General features: G+C 56.4%; 8 protein-coding genes across 8 annotated transcripts; 4 read left to right on the forward strand and 4 right to left on the reverse strand.

Moving 5' to 3' along the window:
• Positions 1 to 626: 626 nt before the first annotated feature.
• Positions 627 to 1,425, reverse strand: INS49_008659 (uncharacterized protein; the record flags this gene model as incomplete). Its single annotated transcript, XM_043169398.1, has 3 exons — positions 627 to 720; positions 775 to 1,310; positions 1,393 to 1,425. The coding sequence occupies 3 exons, from the start codon at positions 1,423 to 1,425 to the stop codon at positions 627 to 629; spliced, it is 663 nt and encodes a 220-aa protein (XP_043027078.1).
• A 587-nt stretch (positions 1,426 to 2,012) lies between these two features.
• INS49_008660 (uncharacterized protein) lies at positions 2,013 to 3,952 on the forward strand (the record flags this gene model as incomplete). The annotated part of the gene is made up of 3 exons (XM_043169399.1): positions 2,013 to 2,176; positions 2,259 to 3,738; positions 3,797 to 3,952. The coding sequence occupies 3 exons, from the start codon at positions 2,013 to 2,015 to the stop codon at positions 3,950 to 3,952; spliced, it is 1,800 nt and encodes a 599-aa protein (XP_043027079.1).
• Positions 3,953 to 5,622: 1,670 nt separating this feature from the next.
• On the forward strand, positions 5,623 to 7,774 carry INS49_008661 (uncharacterized protein; the record flags this gene model as incomplete). Its single annotated transcript, XM_043169400.1, has 2 exons — positions 5,623 to 7,478; positions 7,552 to 7,774. 2 exons carry the CDS (start codon positions 5,623 to 5,625, stop codon positions 7,772 to 7,774), a joined length of 2,079 nt encoding a protein of 692 aa, XP_043027080.1.
• Positions 7,775 to 9,529: 1,755 nt separating this feature from the next.
• Positions 9,530 to 10,293, reverse strand: INS49_008662 (uncharacterized protein; the record flags this gene model as incomplete). Its single annotated transcript, XM_043169401.1, has 4 exons — positions 9,530 to 9,622; positions 9,680 to 9,745; positions 9,820 to 10,064; positions 10,146 to 10,293. The coding sequence occupies 4 exons, from the start codon at positions 10,291 to 10,293 to the stop codon at positions 9,530 to 9,532; spliced, it is 552 nt and encodes a 183-aa protein (XP_043027081.1).
• Positions 10,294 to 11,715: 1,422 nt separating this feature from the next.
• INS49_008663 (uncharacterized protein) lies at positions 11,716 to 12,470 on the forward strand (the record flags this gene model as incomplete). The annotated part of the gene is made up of 3 exons (XM_043169402.1): positions 11,716 to 11,913; positions 11,992 to 12,199; positions 12,265 to 12,470. 3 exons carry the CDS (start codon positions 11,716 to 11,718, stop codon positions 12,468 to 12,470), a joined length of 612 nt encoding a protein of 203 aa, XP_043027082.1.
• A 1,812-nt stretch (positions 12,471 to 14,282) lies between these two features.
• INS49_008664 (uncharacterized protein) lies at positions 14,283 to 16,973 on the reverse strand (the record flags this gene model as incomplete). The annotated part of the gene is made up of 1 exon (XM_043169403.1): positions 14,283 to 16,973. The coding sequence occupies one exon, from the start codon at positions 16,971 to 16,973 to the stop codon at positions 14,283 to 14,285; it is 2,691 nt and encodes an 896-aa protein (XP_043027083.1).
• Positions 16,974 to 21,074: 4,101 nt separating this feature from the next.
• Positions 21,075 to 22,094, forward strand: INS49_008665 (uncharacterized protein; the record flags this gene model as incomplete). The annotated part of the gene is made up of 2 exons (XM_043169404.1): positions 21,075 to 21,894; positions 22,000 to 22,094. 2 exons carry the CDS (start codon positions 21,075 to 21,077, stop codon positions 22,092 to 22,094), a joined length of 915 nt encoding a protein of 304 aa, XP_043027084.1.
• A 694-nt stretch (positions 22,095 to 22,788) lies between these two features.
• INS49_008666 (uncharacterized protein) lies at positions 22,789 to 24,371 on the reverse strand (the record flags this gene model as incomplete). The annotated part of the gene is made up of 2 exons (XM_043169405.1): positions 22,789 to 23,685; positions 23,895 to 24,371. 2 exons carry the CDS (start codon positions 24,369 to 24,371, stop codon positions 22,789 to 22,791), a joined length of 1,374 nt encoding a protein of 457 aa, XP_043027085.1.
• Positions 24,372 to 24,404: the final 33 nt, after the last annotated feature.

Genomic DNA, 24,404 nt, shown 5'->3' on the forward strand with positions numbered 1-24,404 from the left:
ATTTTCTGTCGCCCGACTCCAATGTCTGCAGGAACTTGGTCACCATATTGACTACAACGCCCATCGTGCATAACCCCTCCCACGCTGCCTACAGTCCCCCGCTTGGCAGGACAGACGACTGTGACACCATCAGTTCATTAACCCCCTCACTCCGCACGGCCCCTCATGCATGTGAATTGCCTGTAAAGCCGATCCAATGGTCGAGACCGCGGACCTCGTGAGCTCGAATCCAATGTTCCTACGATGTCGGACATGGCGTGGGGGAATGATTGTCATGCTGCTCTGGCCCGCGTGACAAGAGGACTTTCGCGAGAGCCCAGGGCCCAGCCATCTCATGTCGTCGTCAGGTCTTGCGCATCATGACCCTGTTGCTGGATAAATCAGCAATGCAGAGGTCATGCAGGCGATAACCTGTTTAACAGCATCGCAGCATGCTCCTCTTGGCCGAGCTCTGTTTGCTTGCTTGCTTGCTTCAACTCCGCGGAAAAATGACGGCTAGCTCGCTGGTCTTGTCAGTCCTCGGCGCAGGCCAATTCATCCAAAGACAATTGCAGGCCCCGCGGCGTTGAGCACTCGAGCAACACGATCTGCTGGGTCGAGCGCGTGACACCTTGCGATGTCGCTCTCTAGCCCAGCTTCTGGAGGTAACCCTGGGCGATGAGTCGTTCCACGTCTCCCTGTCGAACGTAGAACTGGCTGTTCTTGGTCAGAGTGATGGCACTGCACAGAAATGTCAGCGATTGGTCTCAGCCGAATCCGATGTTCCTGGCCTACCCGTATTCAGTCTGGATTTCGCCTGCGTCTTTCAACACCCGCACGTCGATGAACAAGTCTCGCGGAGGCTCCAGGCTGCCAGTAAGATCGACATCGGTCCACTGACCCTTGTATGCCGCCAGCAGATCGCCGAATTGCCTCACATAGTCCTCCTCTTGCGGGCTGAGACTGCTGGTCCCCGAGTCGCCAGGACGCGTGCCGGCCCCGCCAGGACCAGATCCGGCCCCCTCCCTAACCTGCTGCCCGGACAGGTCAACCACATCCGCGCCGCTCCAGACCAGTTCCTCGAGCTTGTCGGTCCTCGTCTTGTGATACGCGAGCAGACACCGCTTATTCCGCCTCATCGAAAGGTGGTTGACAAGGAGCGTGCACGCCGTTGCCTGGTCAGCGTTGGGATCGAAGGACCCTTGGAAGGGCTCAAGAAGACTGGCGACATCACGGTCTAGATCTCGGACTTCGCGGGCGACCTCACGGACGAGCTCGGTCTGGTATGGAGGCAGGTTCGCCAGGTTCTGTGTCCTCTTGGCATGACCGACCTTGAAGGAACGAGCTGGTCAGTCAGATTCAGGATTATTAAAGTCCACGGACTCGCCGGTGCCCTGACAGAGGGGAAAGTACCAATTTGTTCCCTTGTTCACCGTACATAGGCATCGGGATGCATGTGTCGCTATGAGAAAAGGCAGAAAGGCGACTCGACTGGCGGGGTTGGCAGAGTTGGAGGTAGAGAAGGTGGCCCTTGGGGCATGAGGTCGTACAGACGCGTCTGATGAAAGAGCGTTTGGAGATTATTCGCGTACCCCAGTCCAAGCAAGCACCGGAAGTGTCTATCCTGGGACCTGGGGACAGGGGGGCAACGGAGCTCAGCGTTCAGAACGGCCAGGACTCTCTGTCAGATCACCCAATGAAAATCGTTGCAACTTTGTTGGATCTGGGCAGGACGTCACAGGCCTTACAGCGCAGCACAGGGTTCGAGATAAGCCCCTCCAAATTTCTGTACCCCGCGGGAGCAAAGCTGTTGTAGTTGGTTTTTTTTCTCTTCTTGTGCACCGCCAGAGCAGAGAAACACCTGCATCTTCTCCAGACTCCAAAAGAGGCGCTGCTGTAGCCTGTTGTGTTTTCAGAATTGTTTCTTCAGCCGCCGTCTTCCTCACCTGGCTGGTTGTTTGCATACACTCGAACACAGAACGGTCATCCTCTTAGTACCGATCTCGCAGCAGGCAATAGTCAACACCACCAAGATGGCCACACAAACCCAATCCGCAGGACAGCGCATTGCCATTGTCTCCGTCTACGACAAGACTGGCCTGCTCGACCTTGCCAAGGGGCTGGTCCAGCAAAATGTCCGCATTCTGGCGTCCGGAGGAACATCCAAGATGATCCGCGAGTCTGGGTTTCCCGTCGAGTATGGAAGAATCTTTAACCCAGCAACATTTAACTTTTTGTGTGGCCGCTGTGTTGGTTTTGCTCACGATATTCTGTCCCAGGGACATCTCGGCCATCACCAAGGCCCCCGAAATGCTGGCGGGCCGCGTCAAGACCCTTCACCCTGCCGTCCACGCCGGCATCCTCGCACGCAACCTCGCCTCGGACGAGAAGGACCTGGCCGAGCAGAGCATCGACAAGGTTGACTACGTCATTTGCAACCTGTATCCTTTCAAGGACACCGTCGCAAAGATCAACGTCACCGTTCCCGAAGCTGTTGAGGAGATTGATATTGGCGGCGTCACGCTGATCCGTGCAGCTGCGAAGAACCACTCGCGCGTCACAATTCTCTCGGACCCTGCCGACTACGCAGAGTTCCTCAAGGAGATCGAGGCAGGTGAGGTGAAGGAGTCAAGCCGCCGGCTGTACGCCCTCAAGGCCTTTGAGCACACCGCGGACTACGATGCGGCCATCTCCGACTTCTTCCGAAAGCAATATGCCGCCGACGGTCTGCAATACATGGCCCTCCGGTACGGTGCCAACCCACACCAGAAGCCTGCAGCTTCCTACGTTAAGGAGGGGAAGCTTCCCTTCAAGGTGCTGGGTGGCTCTCCGGGGTACATTAACCTGCTGGATGCTCTGAACAGCTGGCCCTTGGTCAAGGAGCTCAAGCGAGCCCTGGGCAAGCCCGCAGCGGCCAGCTTCAAGCATGTCTCACCCGCAGGCGCGGCTATTGGCCTCCCCCTTACCGCCGAAGAGAAGAAGGTCTACTTTGTCGAGGATATTCCCGGCATCGATGAGTCCGGTCTGGCCCAGGCCTACGCCCGTGCCCGCGGTGCCGACCGCATGAGCAGCTTTGGTGACTTCATCGCTCTGAGCGATGTCGTGGACATGGCCACTGCCAGCATTATTTCCAAGGAGGTTTCAGACGGTGTCATCGCCCCCGGCTACGAGTCTGCGGCTCTGGAGATTCTTAAGAAGAAGAAGGGTGGCAAATACCTCGTCCTGCAGATGGACCCTGAATTCGAGCCCAACCCCAAGGAGACTCGCACCGTCTACGGCATCACGCTTGCTCAGCAGCGCAACGACTTCGAGATCAGCCCCAAGTCGTTCGGTACCGTCATCACCCCCAAGGATGCTAACGTCCCTGAGAATGCTCTTCGTGATCTCACGATCGCTACCATTGCCCTGAAGTACACGCAGAGTAACTCTGTCTGTTACGCTGCCAGAGGCCAGGTTGTCGGTCTCGGCGCCGGCCAGCAGTCGCGCATTCACTGCACGCGTCTGGCTGGTGACAAGGCCGACAACTGGTGGTTGCGATTCCACCCTCGTGTCCTCGGCATCAAGTGGAAGAAGGGCACCAAGCGCCCCGACAAGAGCAACGCGATCGACCTGCTCGTCAGCGGCCAGCTGCCCAAGGATGGACCGGAGAGGCAGGCTTTCGAGGCAGCCTTCGACGATGTTCCCAAGGCGTTCACCCCCGAGGAGCGGGAGGAGTGGCTTGGTAAGCTCACTGATGTCGCCGTGTCGAGTGATGCTTTCGTAAGTACACCCCACTGTTCATGTTGTGACAGAACCCTGAGACTGATTCCTCTCACAGTTCCCCTTCACCGACAACGTCTACCGTGTCGCAAAGTCCGGAGTCAAGTACATCGCGGCTCCAGGCGGCAGCCAGAACGACCAGCCCGTCTTCGAGACGGCAGAGAACCTGGGCATCACCTTCATCGAGCAGAACATCCGCCTTTTCCACCACTAAAAGGCCGGGGCAGGAGTGGTCTTACGCGGATGCGGAACGAACCAGTTAGACGGTGTAGATACCCATTTCACAAACTTTGACATGACTTGCATTTGCGATTACCTACGACATCACGAAACGCTGAAACAGAAGAGATTGGTCTGGGCATATGGGATACGGAGCGGGGACAAAAAGATTCTTCAACACTGTGTGGCTGCCGAGCTTTCAACATCTACATTCAATGAGGAATGGCGTTTAGTGATTAGTCGCGTTTCTCCAACCTCTTAATTAGTTTGTGATATGTCCAATTCCAGCAATCGATATCTCGTCCGGCTTGGAACAACGTCTTGTGCATGTTGAATATGAGAAGTTCGGAGGGCCTCTCAGCGCCCAAGTCAGGCCGGTCGTCGCTCTCTGGTGATGGCATCCCTGACTGGACCGTAGCGAGACCGGGACTCCCGTCACAAGACGACTCTGCAATATCAAATGGAGCAGTCAAAATTCAAAGTCGAACTGCTGGCCTTCAATCTTGGTATGGATCATTTGCATTGCGGCCAAAAATGTTGAGATAGTTGGAACAAATAGTTGACAAGTTTTGGTAGATCTATGTCTCCTGATGCATTTACGCTAATTTCTTGTGGAATCGTTGGCAACAGCTTCAGCTAGAAGGTGCTATTTATCTGAGACACACCCGAGCCACAGCAATGGCAGCGAGGATCGTCTCTGGGCAGATACACGGGGCAGCCCTCTGAGTCAAGCCATCATCGCAGCACCCGACAGGCTGTGATGTGGCTGCGATGCTCCTGCTCTACAGCAGGCCCATGCCCACGTTAGCGCAAGGCCGGGGACGAAACATATCCTGATGCAATTGTCAGCATTCTGATGAGCTATATGGGACGAAATTGCAAGAGTGCAAAGTGAGGCAAGAGATCAGAAACGCACAGAAGTGCTTGTTGGTTTCCTCATATGAACAGGGTCTTAAGCTGCTCAGAAACACGGACCAATTTATTCATCACGTAGGTATTGTTGGTGGGGGGCAATGTAAAGTCAATCGCTTACCTCTAATACATATTGGGGACAGATATCGCAAAATACGACCTCGAGGCGCCTGCTCGAGGCGCTTGCTTGCCTGTCCCCTCGTGTGTGGTGAGAATGTGAAAAGACGTGCTTGGAAATTTGAGGCCGAAAACTTATTTATGGGGAAGCAGGGATGTGGGTCTCAATTCCTTATCGATAAGGTGGCGACAAGGGTGTTGAGAGCTGCAGCCGCGGCCGGAGCTCGAAGATTCTCGAGATATCCAGTCTCCTCGTCGTCATAGCGTGGTTAAACTCGGCTTTTTGATGTTGATTCGGTGGGCCCACCAGTCCAGGAATTATTTCATGGGGAGGACGAGGGACTGTTTTCTTTCTCAACTTCCCTTTTGCAACATAGATCCATACATCATCACTGTTGCTTCATCATGTTATCGAGAAGACAACTGCTTTCGTCCACACGGCGCATCGCAAATGCGCAAACCAGCCGAACAGCCACCACGAGAGTATTAGCTCTCCGGCCACATATCGCCGACTCAGCTTTAACACCCACGACAACAACAAAATTTAACTCTCCGCGACTTCTCCCCACCGTCTCAACAGTTCGACAATATGCAAACGGCCGGCCGCATCCACCAGGGGGGACACACCGGATGGATATGGGCGGTGGCGGGGAAGAGAAGCCGGCGCTCGAACAATTCGGAATCGACCTGACAGCCAAAGCAAAAGAAGGCAAGCTCGACCCGGTGATCGGGCGGGACGCGGAGATCCAGCGGACGATCCAGGTCCTTTCGCGGAGGACCAAGAACAACCCCGTCCTGATCGGCCAGGCGGGCACGGGAAAGACCGCGATCCTGGAGGGCCTGGCCCTGCGGATCGTCAGGGGCGACGTCCCCGAGTCCATAAAGAACAAGCGCGTCGTCACGCTGGACCTGGGCAGCCTGATCGCCGGCGCCAAGTTCCGCGGCGACTTCGAGGAGCGCCTGAAGAAGGTGCTCAGCGAGGTGGAGGCGGCCGAGGGCCAGGTCATCCTGTTCATCGACGAGCTGCACACCCTGCTCGGGCTCGGCAAGGCCGAGGGCTCGATCGATGCTTCGAATCTGTTGAAGCCGGCCCTGTCACGGGGCGAGCTCCAGTGCTGTGGTGCGACCACGCTGAACGAGTACCGGCTCATCGAGAAGGATGTCGCGCTGGCACGGCGGTTCCAGCCCATTCTGGTCAATGAACCCACAGTGGAGGACACCATTAGCATTCTGCGTGGTATCAAGGACAAGTATGAGGTCCATCATGGTGTTCGTATCACAGACGGGGCCTTGGTTGCGGCCGCCACATATTCGAACCGTTACATTACAGACAGATTCCTCCCGGACAAGGCTATCGACCTGATGGATGAGGCTGCAAGCTCATTGCGACTGCAGCAAGAGAGCAAGCCTGAGGACATCATGAGACTTGACCAGAGGATCATGACCATTCAAATCGAGCTGGAAAGCTTGCGGAAAGAGAAAGATGTTGCGAGTCGGGAGCGTCGGGAAAAGTTAGAGAATGACTTGAAGGCGCTGCAAGACGAGGTCAAGACGCTCAATGAGCGATGGGATAGTGAGCGTGGTGAGATCGAGACCATCAAGAAGACACAGGCAGATCTGGAAAAGGCAAAGGTCGAGTTGGAGATGGCCCAGAGAGAGGGCAACTTCGGCCGTGCCTCCGAGCTCAGGTACAGCGTCATTCCGTCTCTGGAGCAAAAGTTGCCCAAGGAGGGAGAACAGGCAAAGACAGACGGTACTCTCATCCATGACAGCGTCACCGCGGACGACATCGCTCAAGTGGTCGCTCGCATCACGGGTATACCTGTGTCCAAGCTCACGTCAGGGCACATCGAGAAGCTCGTACACATGGAAGACACTCTCCGGCAGTCCGTCAAGGGTCAAGACGAAGCCCTCAAGGCCGTCGCCAACGCCGTGCGTATGCAGCGCGCCGGGCTCTCAGGCGAGAACAGGCCGCTCGCCAGCTTCTTCTTCCTAGGCCCGACAGGCGTGGGCAAGACGGAGCTGTGCAAGAAGCTCGCGGGTTTCCTCTTCTCCACCGAGTCCGCGGTCGTGCGCTTCGACATGAGCGAGTTCCAGGAGAAGCACACGATCTCGCGGCTCATCGGTGCCCCATCCGGCTACGTTGGTTACGAAGACGCGGGCCAGCTGACCGAGGCGGTGCGGAGGAAGCCGTACGCTGTGCTGCTGTTCGACGAGTTCGAGAAGGCGCATCGTGATATTTCCGCACTGCTGCTGCAGGTTCTCGACGAGGGCTACCTCACCGACGCCCAGGGCCACAAGGTGGACTTCAAGAACATCATCGTGCTGACCTCGAACCTCGGCGCAGACATAATCGTGGGTGACAATTACACTGAGAGCGAGGACGGCTCCATCTCGCCGGAGGTCAAGAAGGCCGTCATGGACGTCGTCGGCGCCAACTACCCGCCAGAGTTCATCAACAGGCTCGACGAGTTCATCTTCTTCAAGCGGCTGTCGCGCGAGGCGCTGCGGGACATCGTCGACATCCGCCCTGGGGGAGCTGCAGGTGCGCCTTAACGACAGGAGGATCACGCTCAGCGTCCCCGACGGCGTGCGGACGTGGCTCGCCGACAAGGGGTACGAGCCCAAGTACGGCGCGAGGCCGCTCAACAGGCTCATCACGCACCAGATCAGCAACAACCTGGCGGACAAGATCATCAGGGGCGACATCAAGATGGGCGACACGGCTGTGGTGTCTGTCAAGGAGGACGGGTCTGGTCTCGAGGTGAAGGCCGAGGACAAGTCATAGGGGTTTCCGGGGGTGATGATTTCATGAATGGCGTTCGGGAAATAGGGTTCTGTGTCTCGTGGGGAAAGGCTGTGACCGTGGCATGTATCGGCGTTTGATTGTACATACATTTACATCTCTTCTCATGATACCAACAATTCCAACTTCTAAGACTACCATTAGCATATCATCTCGATGATTCGAAATAACTCCCATGACGGAAACCGTTCACCTACTGTTACTCTATGTGTCCTGAAGCGAAATACTTCGGCACACAAGTCCGACAACCAACGGCTACCGCACCTAACGTACAGACTCCAAGCATAGGCTGTCTACGCGAAGCCTACCCATTCGCCAATGTCCAGGACAGTGCTGTTCCATTGTCCAGAACATCGAGCACCAGGCGAGAGAAGGTCCTAGGATACCCCATCCTCTCACACGGGCTGTGCGCACCGATCCGATCCCTGACACTCCCCCCCAAGAGAAGAAGGGGAGAGAGGACCCTGGGACCCGCAGGCCCAGCCGGGAGCGTGTCAACTCCTGCCGGGGCGGGACGGGCGAGACAAAGGAAGAACGACGAGGCAGACGAGTCGACAGCAGAGGCCACCTGTTTCGTTTCGAGGTTGCAGAGCTACTTGCTTACATCGCCTTGTTCGAGAGCCTGACGGTAGTTTGGCTTTGGGGGGGGGGGAGGCGGGGAGCTAGTTTTTTAGGCTTCACAATTAGTAGATCCCACCTGTTCTCCATTTCGAAAGCGAGTATAGGCAGTAGCATTAGAGGCACTCATGTACAGTCCACTGAAGAACCCAGATTCATCCAATCTCGACCACCAAGGGGCCAAGGGGAACCAAACTGTGAGAGGGATGAAACACAGCGACTTGCTAGTGTGGTCATCCGAGCCGGACAGATGCTGACGTTTGCGCATGCACCAAGGGACCAGAGGCTCGCTCTCGCTTCTAGAATGTTTCCTCGAGGATTGTTGTTTGTGTTAGAATAGACAAACTTTTGCAGCATGACCAAGTGTCAGCCTGCAAATAGACAACAAACACACCTCGGCGAGCGGGAGCTGGCCAAATGCTTAGAAAGACGATGATTTGTATTGCGTACTTTTTTGTTTACTTGACTGCACAAATGCCGACCCCAACCACGCCCTTGGCACAAGACAGTGAGCGGTTGCTTGACGGAAAGACGTGAGGTTTTTCTTTCTCCCAATGACGCGTGCGAGAAAGACCGAGGCGCAGTGGAAGAGCAAAATAAAACCAGTCTATGTAAAACGACGATAACAAGAAGACTCCTGCTCTGCGTATCAAGAAGGAGCCCGAGAGGCGGGGGGAGCGAGCTGATGCAAGGGTGGACCACTGATTCCTCCTTCTCTCCCACTCGCGTATCTAAAGCTCGAGAGGCGGCGAGGATAGAAAGACCAGACCAATATAATGCCTTTCGTTTTGATTCGTAACCCACTCCCTCCCTCGTATCAATGCTGTTGATGAAAGAGGGACGTGACGTGTCTTGAAAAAGTCGGAATCATATCCTCAAATCGTACAAAGATTCCTTGCCCCGTTGCGCCCCGTTCCCCGCCTTTCTTTCCGCGAAAGACCAAGCGTGCGAAATGACCTCGATTGACCCGATTAGCGGCTCTACTGATTCATTCGTGACCACCTTGCGATGCATTATGTCCTGGTTCAATGTCCTTAAAATAAAATCGATTGCGTTGAGGTTACTTGCGAGGCACAACCGAGTGCGGACTGCCGAGGAATATCCGTCGAACGTGACACCTTAGGCGCTGCCAGCCTTGCGGAGGGATGTGGCAAGCCACTCGAGACCTTCGTAAAGACCATCACCGGAAGTAGCGCAAGTGGATTGGATGTACTGCTAGTTGGTCAGTGTACTGCGCCAGGGTTAAAGGACGGAGGGTTTGAGGCATACCCAGGCACGCTGTCGCAAACTGTGGAGGCCAAGCTTGTCTGTGATCTCTGCGGCGTTCATTGCGTTCTGTCAAATAGTTAGAAAAGACATTCGTTTGACTTGGGGGGGGGGGGCGGTAGATCGCATGAGGGAATACTTACGGGCAAATCCTGCTTGTTGGCGAAGACCAGGAGGTTGGCATCGCGCAGCTCATCCTCGTTCAACATGCGCTGCAGCTCCTCCCGGGCCTCAACGATACGATCGCGATCGTTAGAGTCGACGACGAAGATGATACCCTGGGTGTTCTGGAAGTAGTGCCTCCACAGAGGTCGAATCTTGTCCTGTCCACCGACATCCCACACGGTGAAAGAGATGTTCTTGTACTCGACCGTCTCGACGTTGAAGCCTTTACGGGGGTCAGCATGCCAGCTATCCCGTGTTTGACAAGCAAGTGAGGGTTATTTTGGAGCGAGTTGGGCCGACATACCGATGGTGGGGATGGTTGTGACGATTTCACCCAGCTTGAGCTTGTAGAGAATCGTAGTCTTTCCGGCAGCGTCCAAGCCGACCATCAGAATTCTCATCTCCTTCTTTCCCCACAGACGGTCGAACAGCTTTGAGATGGAGAGACCCATGTTGGCGGTATGTGACGACGGTTGAGCTAGGGTGTGTCTGGGGAGGCGAGAAGAAGACCCTTTATCTGCGCGAACGGATCGGGGTCAGCAAGTCGGATACTCGACTGTGCCAGGATGGTGACGAGTTGTTTGCGATGGATGGGTGGGCGGCGCGAGGGCTGATGCCACGGCAGAGAGAGCACACCTTTGTACTCGGAGGCGGCGTAGATGACAGATAGCAGGAACGGGCGCCGCAAGGCAAGACTCGGGGACAAGGCAGCAGGAATGCAGAGAAGGTGTCGCCAGGCTGCCGCTGAGATGGGCGAAGGTGACAGGTAAATGGGTAGAGGGTGCAGGACGGGATTGAGGTCAGGGTCACAAGACACGCGTGTCGTTTGCAGGTTGCCCCTTGATAGGAGGGAGAGAGTGACGATGACGATGTCGATGATAATGATAGAGGTGGACTGTTGCGATGCGATGGAGAGAGGATGATGGCGGTAGTCAAGGAAAGGGGGCAGGCCAGACTCACATGCAGTGGGGTCTCACAGTGTCAGTGTTGATAGAGGTCGGGCGAGGTGATGCTCGTGGTCTTGTCGTGTCGTGTCGTTGGGATACTGTCGGTGTGAAGGGAGGACTGGACGTGGGAGAGACTGGGCGGTAGAAAAATAACGGGGCCTGTTGAATGAGAACAGATTGGTGGTTTTTTTCGGGCAGCGGGACAGGCCTTACTTGCCTTGGCCCTGGCTTAACAGCGACTGCAGTGACAGGAGGCGGCAGGGAATCAGCACTCTCTACCTGTCTACCAACGACAGTACCGGGCTCGCTGCCAGGGAGGAGGCGGACCACGCCCCTAACACCTCTTGGTGACGGCCACTGAGGCCCAGATTTTCGGCGAGCAGTCGGGAGCAGAAGCAAGGCATCGAGGGGGCCAGACCAACCAGCGGCCGCCTCCACTCTACCTAGGTACCCAGGTACGCAGCCAGAACACTTGGGCAGGTGCGCAGATGCACCTGCGAGGGGTTGTGGGCTTCTCCTGCCCACCCAAACACCAGCCAGACCAGCCTACCTGGGCAGGTGGGCCCGTGCTCCTCAATCCTGTTCGCCTTCTCCTGCATACCCATTCGTGCCATTGGGTCCGCCCAATCCAGGTACCTCGGGTCCGTCCCCCGATACCTCTTTCGTCCACTGTCCACTGTGCAATGTGTAGGTAGCTCTCAGCCCAACCTCCGTATCGATCTCCACCCGTAGAATCCACCCAATCGGCGAAACAGCACGCGATCCGCTCCTCCCAAGGTCGCTGGGCCTGCCGAGTCGCAGCTGCGAAAGCTCCAAGCTTGTGAATAATCGCCAGCTTGTCCCTTTTTGCTGGAGGCTCCGCGCCCGCGACGACAAGACATCACCACAAACAATATATCCCCAACCCCACCCACAACAACGCCCAAGATGCAGTTCCTCTCAGCATCGTCGCTGCTGTTGGCAGCCGGGCTCTTCACTTCGGCAGTAGCACACAACATCCAGCTGCCAGCCCACGGCCGGGAGTGCTTCCATGAGGTCCTCCACAAGGATGACAAGATGACCGTGTCCTTTCAGGTTGGGGACAGGGAATTCGGCGGCGCAGGAAATCTGGAGATCGACTTCTGGGTATGAGCTTCTTCCGTCTTGTTGCCTGATGCGAGTGGTGTAATATTTCAATTGCTGACGACAGGCGCCTCCGCTTAGATCACAAACCCAGTTGGCCAGTACGAAGTCTTCGAGAAGTCCACCTCCAACGGCGACCACTCCTTCGATGCCAAGCACGACGGCAAATACCTCTACTGCTTTGGCAACGAGCACTGGGGTTCGTCCAGCAAGGAGGTCTCCTTCAATGTCCACGGCGTTGTCTACGTTTCCGAATCGGACACGCCTCAGGATCCCCTCGAGGCTGAAGGTACGCGAACAGAAAGGCGCCTTGTCTTTGTCATTCTCTCATTCTGTACTAACATGGTCTCTCAGTGCGCAAACTGTCGGAGATCCTCGCCCAGGTCAAGGACGAGCAGTCGTACATTGTCGTCCGAGAGCGCACCCACCGAAACACTGCCGAGAGCACAAACAGCCGGGTCAAGTGGTGGAACGTCTTCATCATTGGCGTGGTCATCGGCGAGTCTGTGTTCCAGGTCTGGTGGCTGAGGAGGTTCTTCGAAGTCAAGAGGGTCGTCTAGACGTTGCCCCAAACGCAACGGATGGTTGATTAATACGAGCGGGCTCTGTTCTCAATACCCCAGACGAGGAACATGCAAGTCGGCGCGTTGTGCACTTTTAGGCGTATCGGGAAAATGAGCATTGCAAGCAAGTAGAGAGGGATCATGACGGATAATTGTCATGTATGCGATTGTATGAATGTAAAGTCTATGACAAGGTCCATGAAGCAAGCGACTCGGCCGACTAGCCTGCTTATGCGACTTTCGGTGATACCATTTAAAGCACTAACCAACTTATCTTGGTGTTTTCTATTTTGGATATCCACACAATTACGACATTAATGGAGGCTCTGTCGAGAAGCTTATATCAGATACCCTATCATTCAGGAGATATTACTGTGGAGCACCGCAAATAAGGTCTCGACGATCCATGGAAATCAAACCAAAGAAATTAAAGGTGACCAGCCTTCCAATACTCAACGGTCAAAGCATGAAAACCAACATGGCATTTCATACGAGTGACAGCAACTCGTTTCGTGGCCGTGAGGCTTGGGCATGGAACGCAAAATATCCAGGCGAAGCATAAAAGCGCGGTCCACAGTAGACACTTCAAGATAGCAAATGGAGAGTTGCGAAAGGGGGCCGCAGAGAACGGAACCACCCAAAAGAAGAGCCACGGGGTTGGTTATATACATCACAGGAAGGAAATCTGAAGAACGAAGTCCTAATCAGTATGTGTCCGTTGACGCGAGGAGAACGTCTCGATCATGGACTGAACAGAGCAAAGACATCAGAGCAAAAAAATGTGGTGCAGACCAGCTGCGAGTAAATTGTAACTTATCCCTACTTGTAAATGCACACACGTATCAGCATCATCTCGGCCGAAATCAGGCCAGGATGCTGTCCGACCGGCGAAAGGACACAACGCCTAGACTATTCCATCCTTTTTTCCTCTCTCTGCCGTGCACAATTGGGTCAGATCTCACAACTCAGAATCGACAACCATTGACGTTCTGCAGGCGAAGCTCCATTAACCGCCGAGCAAAGTGCCTCGTGGGAGCTGCTTGGCCCTTCGGATCCCCGTGTGACGGGCAGTGAGACAGTGGTCCATCGCCGCGCCCGCAGATCTTCACGTACAGCATGTCAGCATCCAGCCCAATCCGCTGATCATGGCGGCCAGAAGCGAGCATCGGGACACCCTGTGCGCGTCCGGAATGCGGAGCCTGATACAGACAAAGTCCTCACCAATGGCCTAGTCCAACAAGCAACGGTGTCCAGGGTCATTTATCACTCATAATTAGAGCACCGTGGTGCATTCTATCACAAGAGTATGTACAGTACATCCCTTTTTCTACCCAGCGCCTCAGATGTTCCCCCCGCGCAGTTATGATGAATGAGGAGGACCGCATCTCTCTGCATATGGATGGCGGAAAAAGAAGGAGGGACAGGCGCCGAGGAACAAAACAAAATGAAAAAAGAACCATCCGATGTTCAACAGGCGGGCGAGACCCAAGCGCAGCAGGATAGCCAAAGAACAAAGCCAAGCTTATAGTAGGCCAGACACCCCGTTCCCCTGCTCCAGACATGATGATATGCTTTCATGAGCGTGTTTGCGCCCGCCGCCCGTAAGCCAAAAAGGCCTCTGTGATTTGGCCCGTGTTCCCCGAAAATCTGACGCCAAGAACTCCTGGTAGTGCTTTCCGGCTGCCCGCCTCGATCGGCCGGTTGCCCATGTGTGAGACCTCCGCAAGGGAGGAGGCCGTTTAGTGTCACCTATGTAAGCGCAGCGATCCTTCCGCCGTATACATATGCGCCCGACTTTATCTCTCCTGCTTATGCCGCCGGGTCTGACTCAACAACTACTTCCTCGACCTTGTCCTCCTCAACCGGCAGCTCTACCCCTTTGATGGGATGCAGCAGCATCGGTGGCAGACACATGCGTCCCTCGCCGCCTCGCATCTGGCCGACGGTGCTCTCGTCTTTGCTCAAATCCCTCATCTGCTCGAACTCCTCGCCGCCGTCGTTGTTGACTTTCAGCCCTAGCCAGCGCCGGTACAGGTTCGGCGCGAAGCCCGAGTTATAGAACCACGACAGACCCTGGAGGTTGTGTTCTCTCTGGCCGAATACTGATGTCCTCGAGCCACCTGTAGCGCCGTTCTTGCCGGCGTTGAAGACTCGAGCCATGTACTGGGTGGGCCACTCGCGATCGACGTACAGCGGGTGTGGGACGTAGACGGCCTTGTATCCGTGCTGCAGGGCTATCGTTGCGGGCCACATCTCGGGGAACGCATGATGTTTCTTGAACGCCGTCTCACGGTGCATGGTCAGGAGCATGCGGCGAGACATTCGAGAAGCCGTGATGATCTGGGCGCGACGGGGAGGCTTGCCGATGCCCTCCGACTCGTTGTAGCCGGTGATATCGTCAGCCAGCAGCCATGTCGTGCCTTCCGGATCGAACATGGGATTCAGGGTGATCAGGTCGGGCTCTTCACCAACGCCCCATTGGTACTTGTCGTGCTCGTACGCTCGTGGCGGGACTGGATCCTTTTCGGGCTCGTACCAGTCTTTCTCGTCGACGGGGCGGACTGGGCCCCAGATGACCTTCTCCCCGCGAGAATACTCGAGTGGCTTCGGCTTATTGCCCAGGCCATTCCACATGTTCTCGGCACTGGGAGTTCCCATCTCGGACTGCACACGCGCCATCTGCTTGAAATCCTCCCAGGTGCCGTGCTCTGCTGGTAGGTAAAAGCGACTGTTGCGCTCCCAGAGACCTTTTCTCGGCTGCTGCACAGCCCACTGCTCCATCTTGGTGAATAGGTCGAGGTAGTGGCCGGTATACCGGATGTCCATCTCCCACTGCCAGAAGTAGTCATACTCTGGGTGGTTGTATGCGAAGTACTGCATGGCCATCTGCAGTCCACGGTACACACCATGAACAGGCAAGTCCATTCCTCGAGTCCACAGGTCATGGATGCCTTGGTACAAAGAAAGCATTTGCGTCTCAGTCCAGAGAGTAACCATATTTCGCAGCTCTTCAGGAACGGTGTCTTTGATCCTCTGCTCGTACACTTCATCGTCGGCCCAGATGGGATATGCTGCATCGTTCTTAACCTGAACAAGCAGATGGACGTCGTAACGTCCGCCAGACGCAAGAGACAGCTCAGTGATGATCGTTCTCAGATAGAGGATGTCCTCCTCCCTCCACGGGTACTCATCCCAACACCGAATGACGATAGCTGTCCGGGGCAAATCGCCATTCTCTGGCTTCTGCACTGCTTTGTCGGCTGCCTCATCGGCAGGTTTGCCCTTGTGCTCCTTCGGTGGGGGGCTGGCGACGTCCGAGACCGCGCCAGGCGCCTGAGCCTCCCCGATCTTGGATATGGCGTCATCTCTCCGGAAGAGGGTCTCGTTGGCGAAATTTTCGTTGATATAGAACCCGCGAGGGGGGTGGTGCCTGCGAGTAAGGGGCTTATAACGCTCTGCGTTGGATTGATAGCACCGACGCTGTACATCAGCCCAGTCGGTGTTGCGCCAGTCAATTTTCTGACCATTCTTCCACACCAGCTGCGAACCTTCCTTGTCCCCATGCTCGCCAATACCTAGACCACCCGCCCGGACGGAATATCCAAATCCATATGGACTCAGCCTGCCGTGGCGCTCGAAACAAATATCCTCAGGGAGATCCAGAAGCTCATAGGAGCCCAGGACGTTTTGAGGGAATCCAGCGGGACGCCCATCATAATATCGGATATGTGGAACTTTGAAGTTCTGCTCACTGTCCAAGAAACACTCGTTAACCTTGTCGGCGTTGGCGAATACTGATTTCTTGTACTCGGAGGCGAATGCTTTGCTCGGAGGTACAGCGCTGCTCTCGACAGGCTCCTGTGCGCCCGTGAAGAACGCCGGTCCTTCGCCTTCAGTACCGTTGAAGGGGAGTTCATCGACGAGTCTTGGGTATTGCGACACGTTGTCCTTGAAGGGCACAAGCGTCCTGATGCCTCCGTAGTACCGTGTGAGAAAGCTGAAAGATTCCCATGTGTTTGGACCCGGTGGCCGCGGCGGAAATTCGCCCTTCATTACCCTCCTATTTTCTGACACGCCGGCATGGTATAGGGCGGAGATGAATAATATCATGCCTACCAAGAGGCCGAGGCAGAGCAGACGTGTGATCTTGTGGGGGAGTCGGTAGAATTTCCAGCCATTGCCACGGCGCGAGAGGGTGAATGTGGTCCGCCTGGAGTTTATAGGACTCAGCATTGCGGCTGCAGCTGTTGGCGGTGCCAGGGTGGAGTTGATGCTGAGCTTCCGCTTGAGCATGTTCGTTTTCGAAGACAGGGAGGACGTTGTCCGCCTCGAGTCTCGGCTGGGGGATGATGCGGCGGAGGAGTCGTCCTCGCGCTCGTCGTCTGTGATTTCGGAATCGTACTCCTCCTGAGAGGACAATTGATCTTTGGCGACCTTCTCGTAAACGGGGAGTTGGGGCCCATGGCCGTGCCTCGAGCGGAGGGGGTTAGAGAACCCCATGACGTATCGAGGTAATTTGGGAGCCGTGCCAGAGGCGGCAGACGGGGAGTCAAGATGGACGCGGTCGGGGAGGCAGCTCAGACATGTGGCGCTGACCAGAAAGGCAGACAAAAAAGTTGCTGCGTGTCTTGTCCGAAGAGTCGCAATAAGGTTTGGGGGGAATGTTTCGGTCAAGCTTCGAGCTGATGATCACTGGGGCAGCGGCAGCGAGTAAACAGGGCCAGAGTCGCGGGGGTTGAGGAGGTTGTTGTCGGTGGAGGGGCAGGGAGGAGTGACTAAGGAGGTTGACAAGAGACGTCAGGAGTAGATTGGACGGCCAGGACAGAATGGAGCGTTGTAGGGACGGCTGGCTGGAGATATTCAAGTCGAGAAGGAGATCTGCGACTATGGGGTTATCGCGCGTGTACCCGTCCGTCTTTCCTTAGGCCGAGGAGTGCTCGTTGGGACGACGCCTGGGCTGCGAGGTTGAAAGGAGAAAGATTGGTGTCCACTGCGGGATGAAGAGCGTTTCCAATTTCCAGAGACACAGCGCAAAACAAATCATGAGCGTGGATGTTGTAGAAGTGGGAGAGGGGGTTGGGATGGAAAGGCCAAGGTTTAGCTTGGATGTACCTCACTAGTACCGCTAGTCGTCCCTGGCCGAGGAAAGAGCACATGTAGCGCGGGATGGAGACCAGTCGCCGGATTCAAACATTGGAGGACAAAGACAGGAAAAGGGCGCTGCACCGCACAGTACCCAGCGGGTGGGCCTAGATTGTGTGGGGACCTGGGTACCTGGGGGGCTGGGGACCGGGCGACAGACAATCGATTGATTGATTTCCCTTGAAATTTGGCAGGGACGCTGGAGACCGTCGTCATGCGGGTTGCAGCGCCGCAGGTGGGCAGTACCTGTGGGTTACATGGGATGCGGTCCAGCCTGCACCAGCCTGGTGTGCAGGAAAAGTTGCTGAGCAACGGACATTCTCATCCTATGAGAGCCGCAACCCGCCATCCTTTGCTGCGAAGCTCATGCAGGCACTAACGCCATCGGGGGCGTGTGCATTCTGCCGAATACAATTCAAGATTGCTGCACATTGTCCAGGATCTCGGGGGAAATACTAGACTGTACTATGGCCTAGACTAACAGGAGATGGTCTACTCGCCACGGGGGAACTGGCTGGATTAGGCTCCTTTTTTTCTTCTTCCTCGCGAGATACTTGCTGTACTCGCAGTGCCAATGCACGTCTTCAGCAATCAATCCGGCAGGTGCCAACTCTCTTACTCTCCCATGACTCGAGGCACGAATTGTTGATAATCACGTAGACGTCACTACAGTAGACGCAGCAAGTACATACACTGCGAGAACTGCAGGCGTCTGGCTGCCAGGTGTTCTGGGATGGCTGGACCGGCTCCTCTTTTTTTTCTAAATGACTAGGAGACGGACGCGTATCTCTCCCGTCTCTAGCGAAACTGGTTTGATGAAAAACCGGGGGCCCTCCTGAGACCTGAGACCGAGGACAAACAGGCCGTTGAAGTGCAGTAGTGAATGACCTGACCTCCCACCTCCTCGACTCGACCTCGGAGTCTGGACCTCTTGGGGCCGCAAGGGCTGGGATTGCAATTAATATCCGATCGCCCTGCCACGCACGCTCGCACGCCAGGGCTCCCGATCTTGATTTTGCAAGCAATATTGCCGACGTGGTACCAGAGTATGTGTTCAGGTACCAGGCAATAGAACCCAGCGTTTCTATTTTCGTCTGGTGCAAGCAACAGACGGCATTGATACCGCCCTTGTCTCGTCGCGCCTCGCTCGACCTTCTCCTTTTCCGGACGTTCGACAGCGAATAAAGCTACATGTAGAAGCCAGCAGCGACCCAATCATTCCCAATTGTCCCTCCAGTCCTCCCATGGCGATGAACGTCGTCTGAATTGCCTTCCGTCCCGACAAGCATGCAGCAGTCGCCCTTCTTGTCCTGGGAAAGGGGCGGCGGCAATTTGCTCCCTACGCCCCTGCTTGGTGAAACCCAACACCAGCCTAGTCAGCAAGCAGCCCGACAGAGCACATGCCAACGAATACTGAATCCTACGGACGTCCTCTGTTGTGGATGGTGCAGTGCCACAAGTCTGCACTGCGGTGCTTTCACCCTTCGGACTTGGACAGCGAGCACAGAGACACACAGTCGAGTCTCGCCAGCCACAGCAGAAAATTCTCCGAGGGCGTTGCCGTGGATACGAGCAGAGCACCCGCCTGGCGCCAGGTTGGACGTCTCTCTTCACATGTTGCAGGCTGACTACGAGCCTTGGCAACCTGTAGTTGGTAGAATCTTCAGCTGAGATCCATCGCAGCAGAGTTTAACTGCCTGAGTCTGCCTCCCAGTCAACTCACTCTCAAGCCGGTCGCCGGAGGTTCGCCTTCACCATCACCGCCGGCTCCCGCTGTCTACTGAGTGCACAGCTGCAGCATCGCGACGGCCACCTTGAGATTGATCCGTCACGATGCACTCTGCTTCTCCAGACGTCCACCTCCGCCTGTACACCCCGGGCTTCGTGAATGAGTGGAACCCAAAAAAGGGCCCAGAATCGACGTCATCCCGCGTTGCATTACTCCATGTCCACACCCCGACTCCGCTGCCTTACATTAGTAGTTCACGAACAAACAATGGCTCAAGACGTTCATCATGTCGGTGTGCCAGCAGTGTCAGCCGTGCTTGCTTCGATGCAGGCCAGAGGCTAGAGGGCGAGCAGACAAAAACGAGGAGGAACTCGGCAGCTCGTGTTCGCAGCAGGCGGACGTTGTTGGGCGGGTTTCTCTCGACCTGTCTGTCCAACGAACCCCTCTCCTCCAGCTTGCTGCGTGGCTGCTGGTCTCCTGGCTTCTTGGTCTCGTGCTCACGATCGACCTCAGGCCGTGTGAAGCCGCATCACATCACGCTGGCAGGCTGACACAGACTCCCCCAAGCCGCTTACCGTCCTTGGGTCGAGCCGGTCGGTCCATGCTGGGCTTGACCTTGAGCAGCATCACCAGGCGGGGCTCGATGTGCCCCCTCCCCCATGCCCACCTACCCCAACCTGCCATAATCTGCCCCAGATCTGCGTCCATGTGCCGGAGGACTTGGCCCGTTATGCCACCGGCCGTCGTCCCCTTTCTTACAACGCCCAGGCTGGTGCGTCCGACGTCGTCCCTGAGGTCGCACGCAGAGCCACAAATGCATTGCTCAAGGCGAGACTGCATGGTTCCCGCATGGGCATGGGCGTTGGGCGTGGGACTGCTGGCCTCGTCGAGTCGGAATCGAGCCAGAGCAGGGCAGCTGACCGGTAGCCACTGCCCGCCTGCCCGTTGCCTGAGCTGCTGGCCGTTGTTAGTTTGCTGACTTCAACCCTCATCCTGCATACCACTTCGCTGGGCCGCCTTCCCATACCGACTGCCGCATGAGACGGCAAAACCTCGTGGGGTTCGCGTAGGTATTAAACCCAGTTGCTGCGGCCCTGCTGCATTGACAACGAACCTCTTCGCCTGACTTGGGCTTCTCGAGCTTATCGCCAACGCACGCACTCCCGTCTCCAAACACGCCCTGGACTCTATATCCCATATCTGCGTTGCCCAACTCAACGGTGAGCTGTCAAAGAAACTCTTCCCGCCCGGAAAGCTGTCAACGGGAAGGCTATCGCCCCTTTTCCTCGCCTTAGGAGGCCCTCTAGCCGCATCTCCTCTCTCCTCGCTTGACAGAAGATCGCCCCGGTCTCAAACTGACGTCCTTGTGACCACATACCCAAACTACCGCACATTTCCGTCACCCTGTCCCACAGTTATTACACCCATCTCATCATTTTGTTTCTGTAAGCGTCGTGCGTGCTGACCTGGCCCCTCATCATCGTGTGTGCCTTCATGATATTGTCAAGCTTTACTTGACACCAGTTATTAGACTGCCTCCTTACTGCTCTGCTTCCACATTGGCCTTTGAACCCCCACGTTCCAACCAAGTGGGCACAAACCCAATAATACAACTCAATTCCTCCCGCGCCTCTCAGGGCCGTCACCGGAGTTTTGCCATGTCCTTCTTAGCGACTGCTCAGACGGAACAACTCGCACCAAGTGACACTGTAACCGATGTCCCGGTCAGTATGGACAGCCCACGCCTCGAGAGGAAAAGCCTCATCCTCGGCTCGGCCACCGACGTCCCAAGCCAGGCCGTGAACATGGTCATTCGACAGGATCCCTTCTCGATGACATTGGACGCCAATGCCCTCCTCGCCGGCTCGGTCTTCCTCATAATGGGCATGCACTTTGTCCCCCATTATCTCCTGGAGTCTTTCATCCTCGCCGTCCCGATCCTCCTGCTCGTCTGGAACGACTACCAGAATTTCCTCCGCCTGGGCCCCGGAGGGACGCCACCCACCCTATCGGGCTACGCACGGCTGGCCTGGTTCCGCCTCTTCGTGCTCCGGGACCCCTTCAGCGCCCCCTCGGCTGGCGCCGCCTCCCGCCCGGCATCAGGCATCCTCGCCCCTCAGAACCTCCCCTACCGCCCCGGGCCCCGCCCAACGGTCGCGGGGCTCGCGCCCCAGCGCCAGCTCGACCAGCACGGGTCCACGGCGGCCTTCGCCGCGCTCAAGGGCGTCATGAGCAGGCTGTCGGCCGCGCAGGCCGCGCGGTTCGGCATCGCGACCTCGTGCATCGAGAAGCATGGCTTCGCCCTCTTCGCGCGCCACCCCGTCAACGTCTGCGGCAACGGTGAGGTCTGCCACCTCCACAACTCGGATCGGAGCATGCACATGAACCTGCACCCGGACGACATCGCCGAGGTCCTCGCCAAGGGCTGGGGTCAGCGCCACCCCATGGCCTGGGGGAAGGGCAACAGGGAGGCCGCGGGCGCCGCCAGGGCCTGGATGATGCCGAGGAGCCCCCTTCCTGAGACGTTCGTCCTGGTCTATGCACCGCGAGGTGAGCAGTCCCCTCTTAGGTCGCACAGCGTCCTGCGCTTGTGTTCCTCCTGTGGCCCGTATCGAATGTTTGTGTGTTGGAACGAATATGCTGACCATCCCCAAGACGATACCGATCTGCGCGTGGTGTTGAAGATCATCGAGTCGGCCATCTGGTACACGGTCGAGGAACGTGTCGACCTCGAGTCCCTGCTGGAGTAACAGTCTCAAGCACCAGAACCCCACAAGGATCCCGATCCAACCTTGAAGGGGGAAAAGGAAGATGGGGCAGGAAAACCGGGACCAAGACCAAAATCTGAAAAAGAAAAAAGACAAAAAAAAAAAGCCTCCTAGCTCCATCGCTTGCGCTGGGCAATCACTGACGCGCGGCGACAGTCACTTGTTCCTGCCTGCCTCTTGCCAGAGCAAACAAACAGCACTCCGTCCTCCCGCGGCCCCGACAGGTTTGAAACCGTATTGTCGTGTGGTCTTAATCTCATCGTCCGGACTGTGAGTCTTCACATCCTCCACATGTTGGTCCCTAACACTCCAGGGATGGTCTGGGCCCGTGGGCATTCATCTATATTATCTTGCGAGCATAACGTCTGCTTTTGAGCTGGGATTGGGGGCAATTGAAAATCAGGAGTACCAAATTGCGAAAAATGGCGTTGGGGAACCTGATTGGCTCATGGCTGGGTGTTGGTGTATGGTGTTCTTTGGTTTCATTGAAAACTTTTGTTCTATTGTCGCAGATTGGTACCTATATCGACTATGTAGCAGCAAACAGTTCAAGACTGAAGTGTCCCTCATGAGCTGTGCCAAGCCGTCTTGCGCCATCGAGGTCTTCCGATGAACGCCGCAAAAGGAAGAGGAGCACCCCCCATTATTACTAACTCACCTCATCCCTCGGGACACCTCAGTCGTCCTCCCCGGCGTCGTCGTTGTTGTCCTTGGACCTCTGGAACTTGAGTCGCCCACTTGGGATGTAGGCCTCGACCCTCTGCCCGCCAAAGGCCCGCCCGTCCATGAGCTCCACGCATGCGGCGGCCGACTCGGGCTTCTTGTACTTGACGCTCACCACGCCGTCCTGCTCCAGGTCGTACAGCACCACGTTGGTCACCTCGCCCAGCTTCTCACACTCCTCGCGGATGTCCTCCTTGATCTCCAGCAGCGCCGCCGGGTCGTCCTCGAGCTCCTGCAGCGTGAACATGTGCTTGAGGATGACCATCTTGTCCTTCTTCCCCGTGCGCTGCTCAGGCGGCACGTACGCGGGCTCGTCGTCGGACCAGTCGGCCAGCTTGGCGTCGAGCTTCTGCGTCTTCTTGATCACCTTCTCCCGGTCCTTGCCCGCGCCCTTGCCGTTGTTGTTCTGCTGTTGTTTCGACCCGGGCTCTTTGGCCTCGGCGCCGTCGGCGCCTTCTGTGTACTGCGTCTTCTTGTAGCTGGACTCTGCGGCCTGCACGCGCATCTTGCCCGACCCCAGGCCGGAGTCGCTGTAGCGGAAGTGCGTGTCGTCCAGCAGCATGATGGCCATCTCGACGCTCTGCGGCTTGAAGAAGACGATGAGCGCGTCCCCCTTGAAGTTGCCGTCGGCGTCCTCGTACAGCTTGATCCGGGGCCGCCCGCTGTCGATCTCCTCGGCGATGACGCCGCACTTGCGGCCGAACACCTCGGCGACCTCGTCGACTGTCACGTCGAGAGGCAGGCCAGTGACGTAGATGGCCCTGTTCTGGGGTGGCTGTTTTTGAGTATTTTGTTTCTTGTTTTTGCGTTGTTTGGTGGAGGTAGAGGAGGAGCCATTATTGTCCTGATCCTGGAGTAGCGCGGGGTGCGTGTCAGTTTGTCACCAGATTTGTTTTTCCCATAAGCAGTTGAACTCGGCAGGTACTGTTGCTTCTGGTTCTCTGTTGCACATTCTTCTCCATTGCCCATGTGGTGCGATTGCAAGGCGACTTGGCTCAATCGAAGTAGTGTTCAAGGATTGTCTCGACCACCGTGGACGGACCAGCGTGCGCAGCTTACCTCGACTTGGTCTTGCTTCCGCTTTCTGCCGTTGCTAGGCTGAGCACTGCTGTCTGCACTTGGGTCTTGGGCGTTCCCATAGGCGTTTTGATGCTGTTGAATGAAGGCTTCCTCATCCTCATCTGCCACTGGAATCCATCGCTTCAGCTGGTGGTCAAACTCGAACTCGGTGCCGTCAGACTCCTGGACAGCGATGAACTTATTGTCCAGTTTGGAGAACGAGATGCGGTCGTCGTTCTCGAACTCGGCTGGATCAGTCGGGAAGGTGAAGACCTCCGCAACTGGTTGCTCTGCCATGTTTCTGGGAATCGGTTTCTTGAGGCGAGATACGTCGCGTCGAAGAAAGTCCCCGAAGCGGGAATGAAGGGAGTCGTAAATGTTGTCGTAGTCGAAGGTTCCCAAATTCCCAGGCAGAAAAGCTGCGGCAGGGGTACGAATGCCCACTCTACGCACGGGCCTCCCGACATCATCGCTCATGTCATTTCCCCCGCCTACAGTTGGTGCAGCTGT

The sequence above is a fragment of the Diaporthe citri genome, assembly GCF_014595645.1.
Source record: "Diaporthe citri strain NFHF-8-4 chromosome Unknown scaffold_3, whole genome shotgun sequence".
NCBI classification, from domain to species: Eukaryota; Fungi; Ascomycota; class Sordariomycetes; order Diaporthales; family Diaporthaceae; genus Diaporthe; species Diaporthe citri.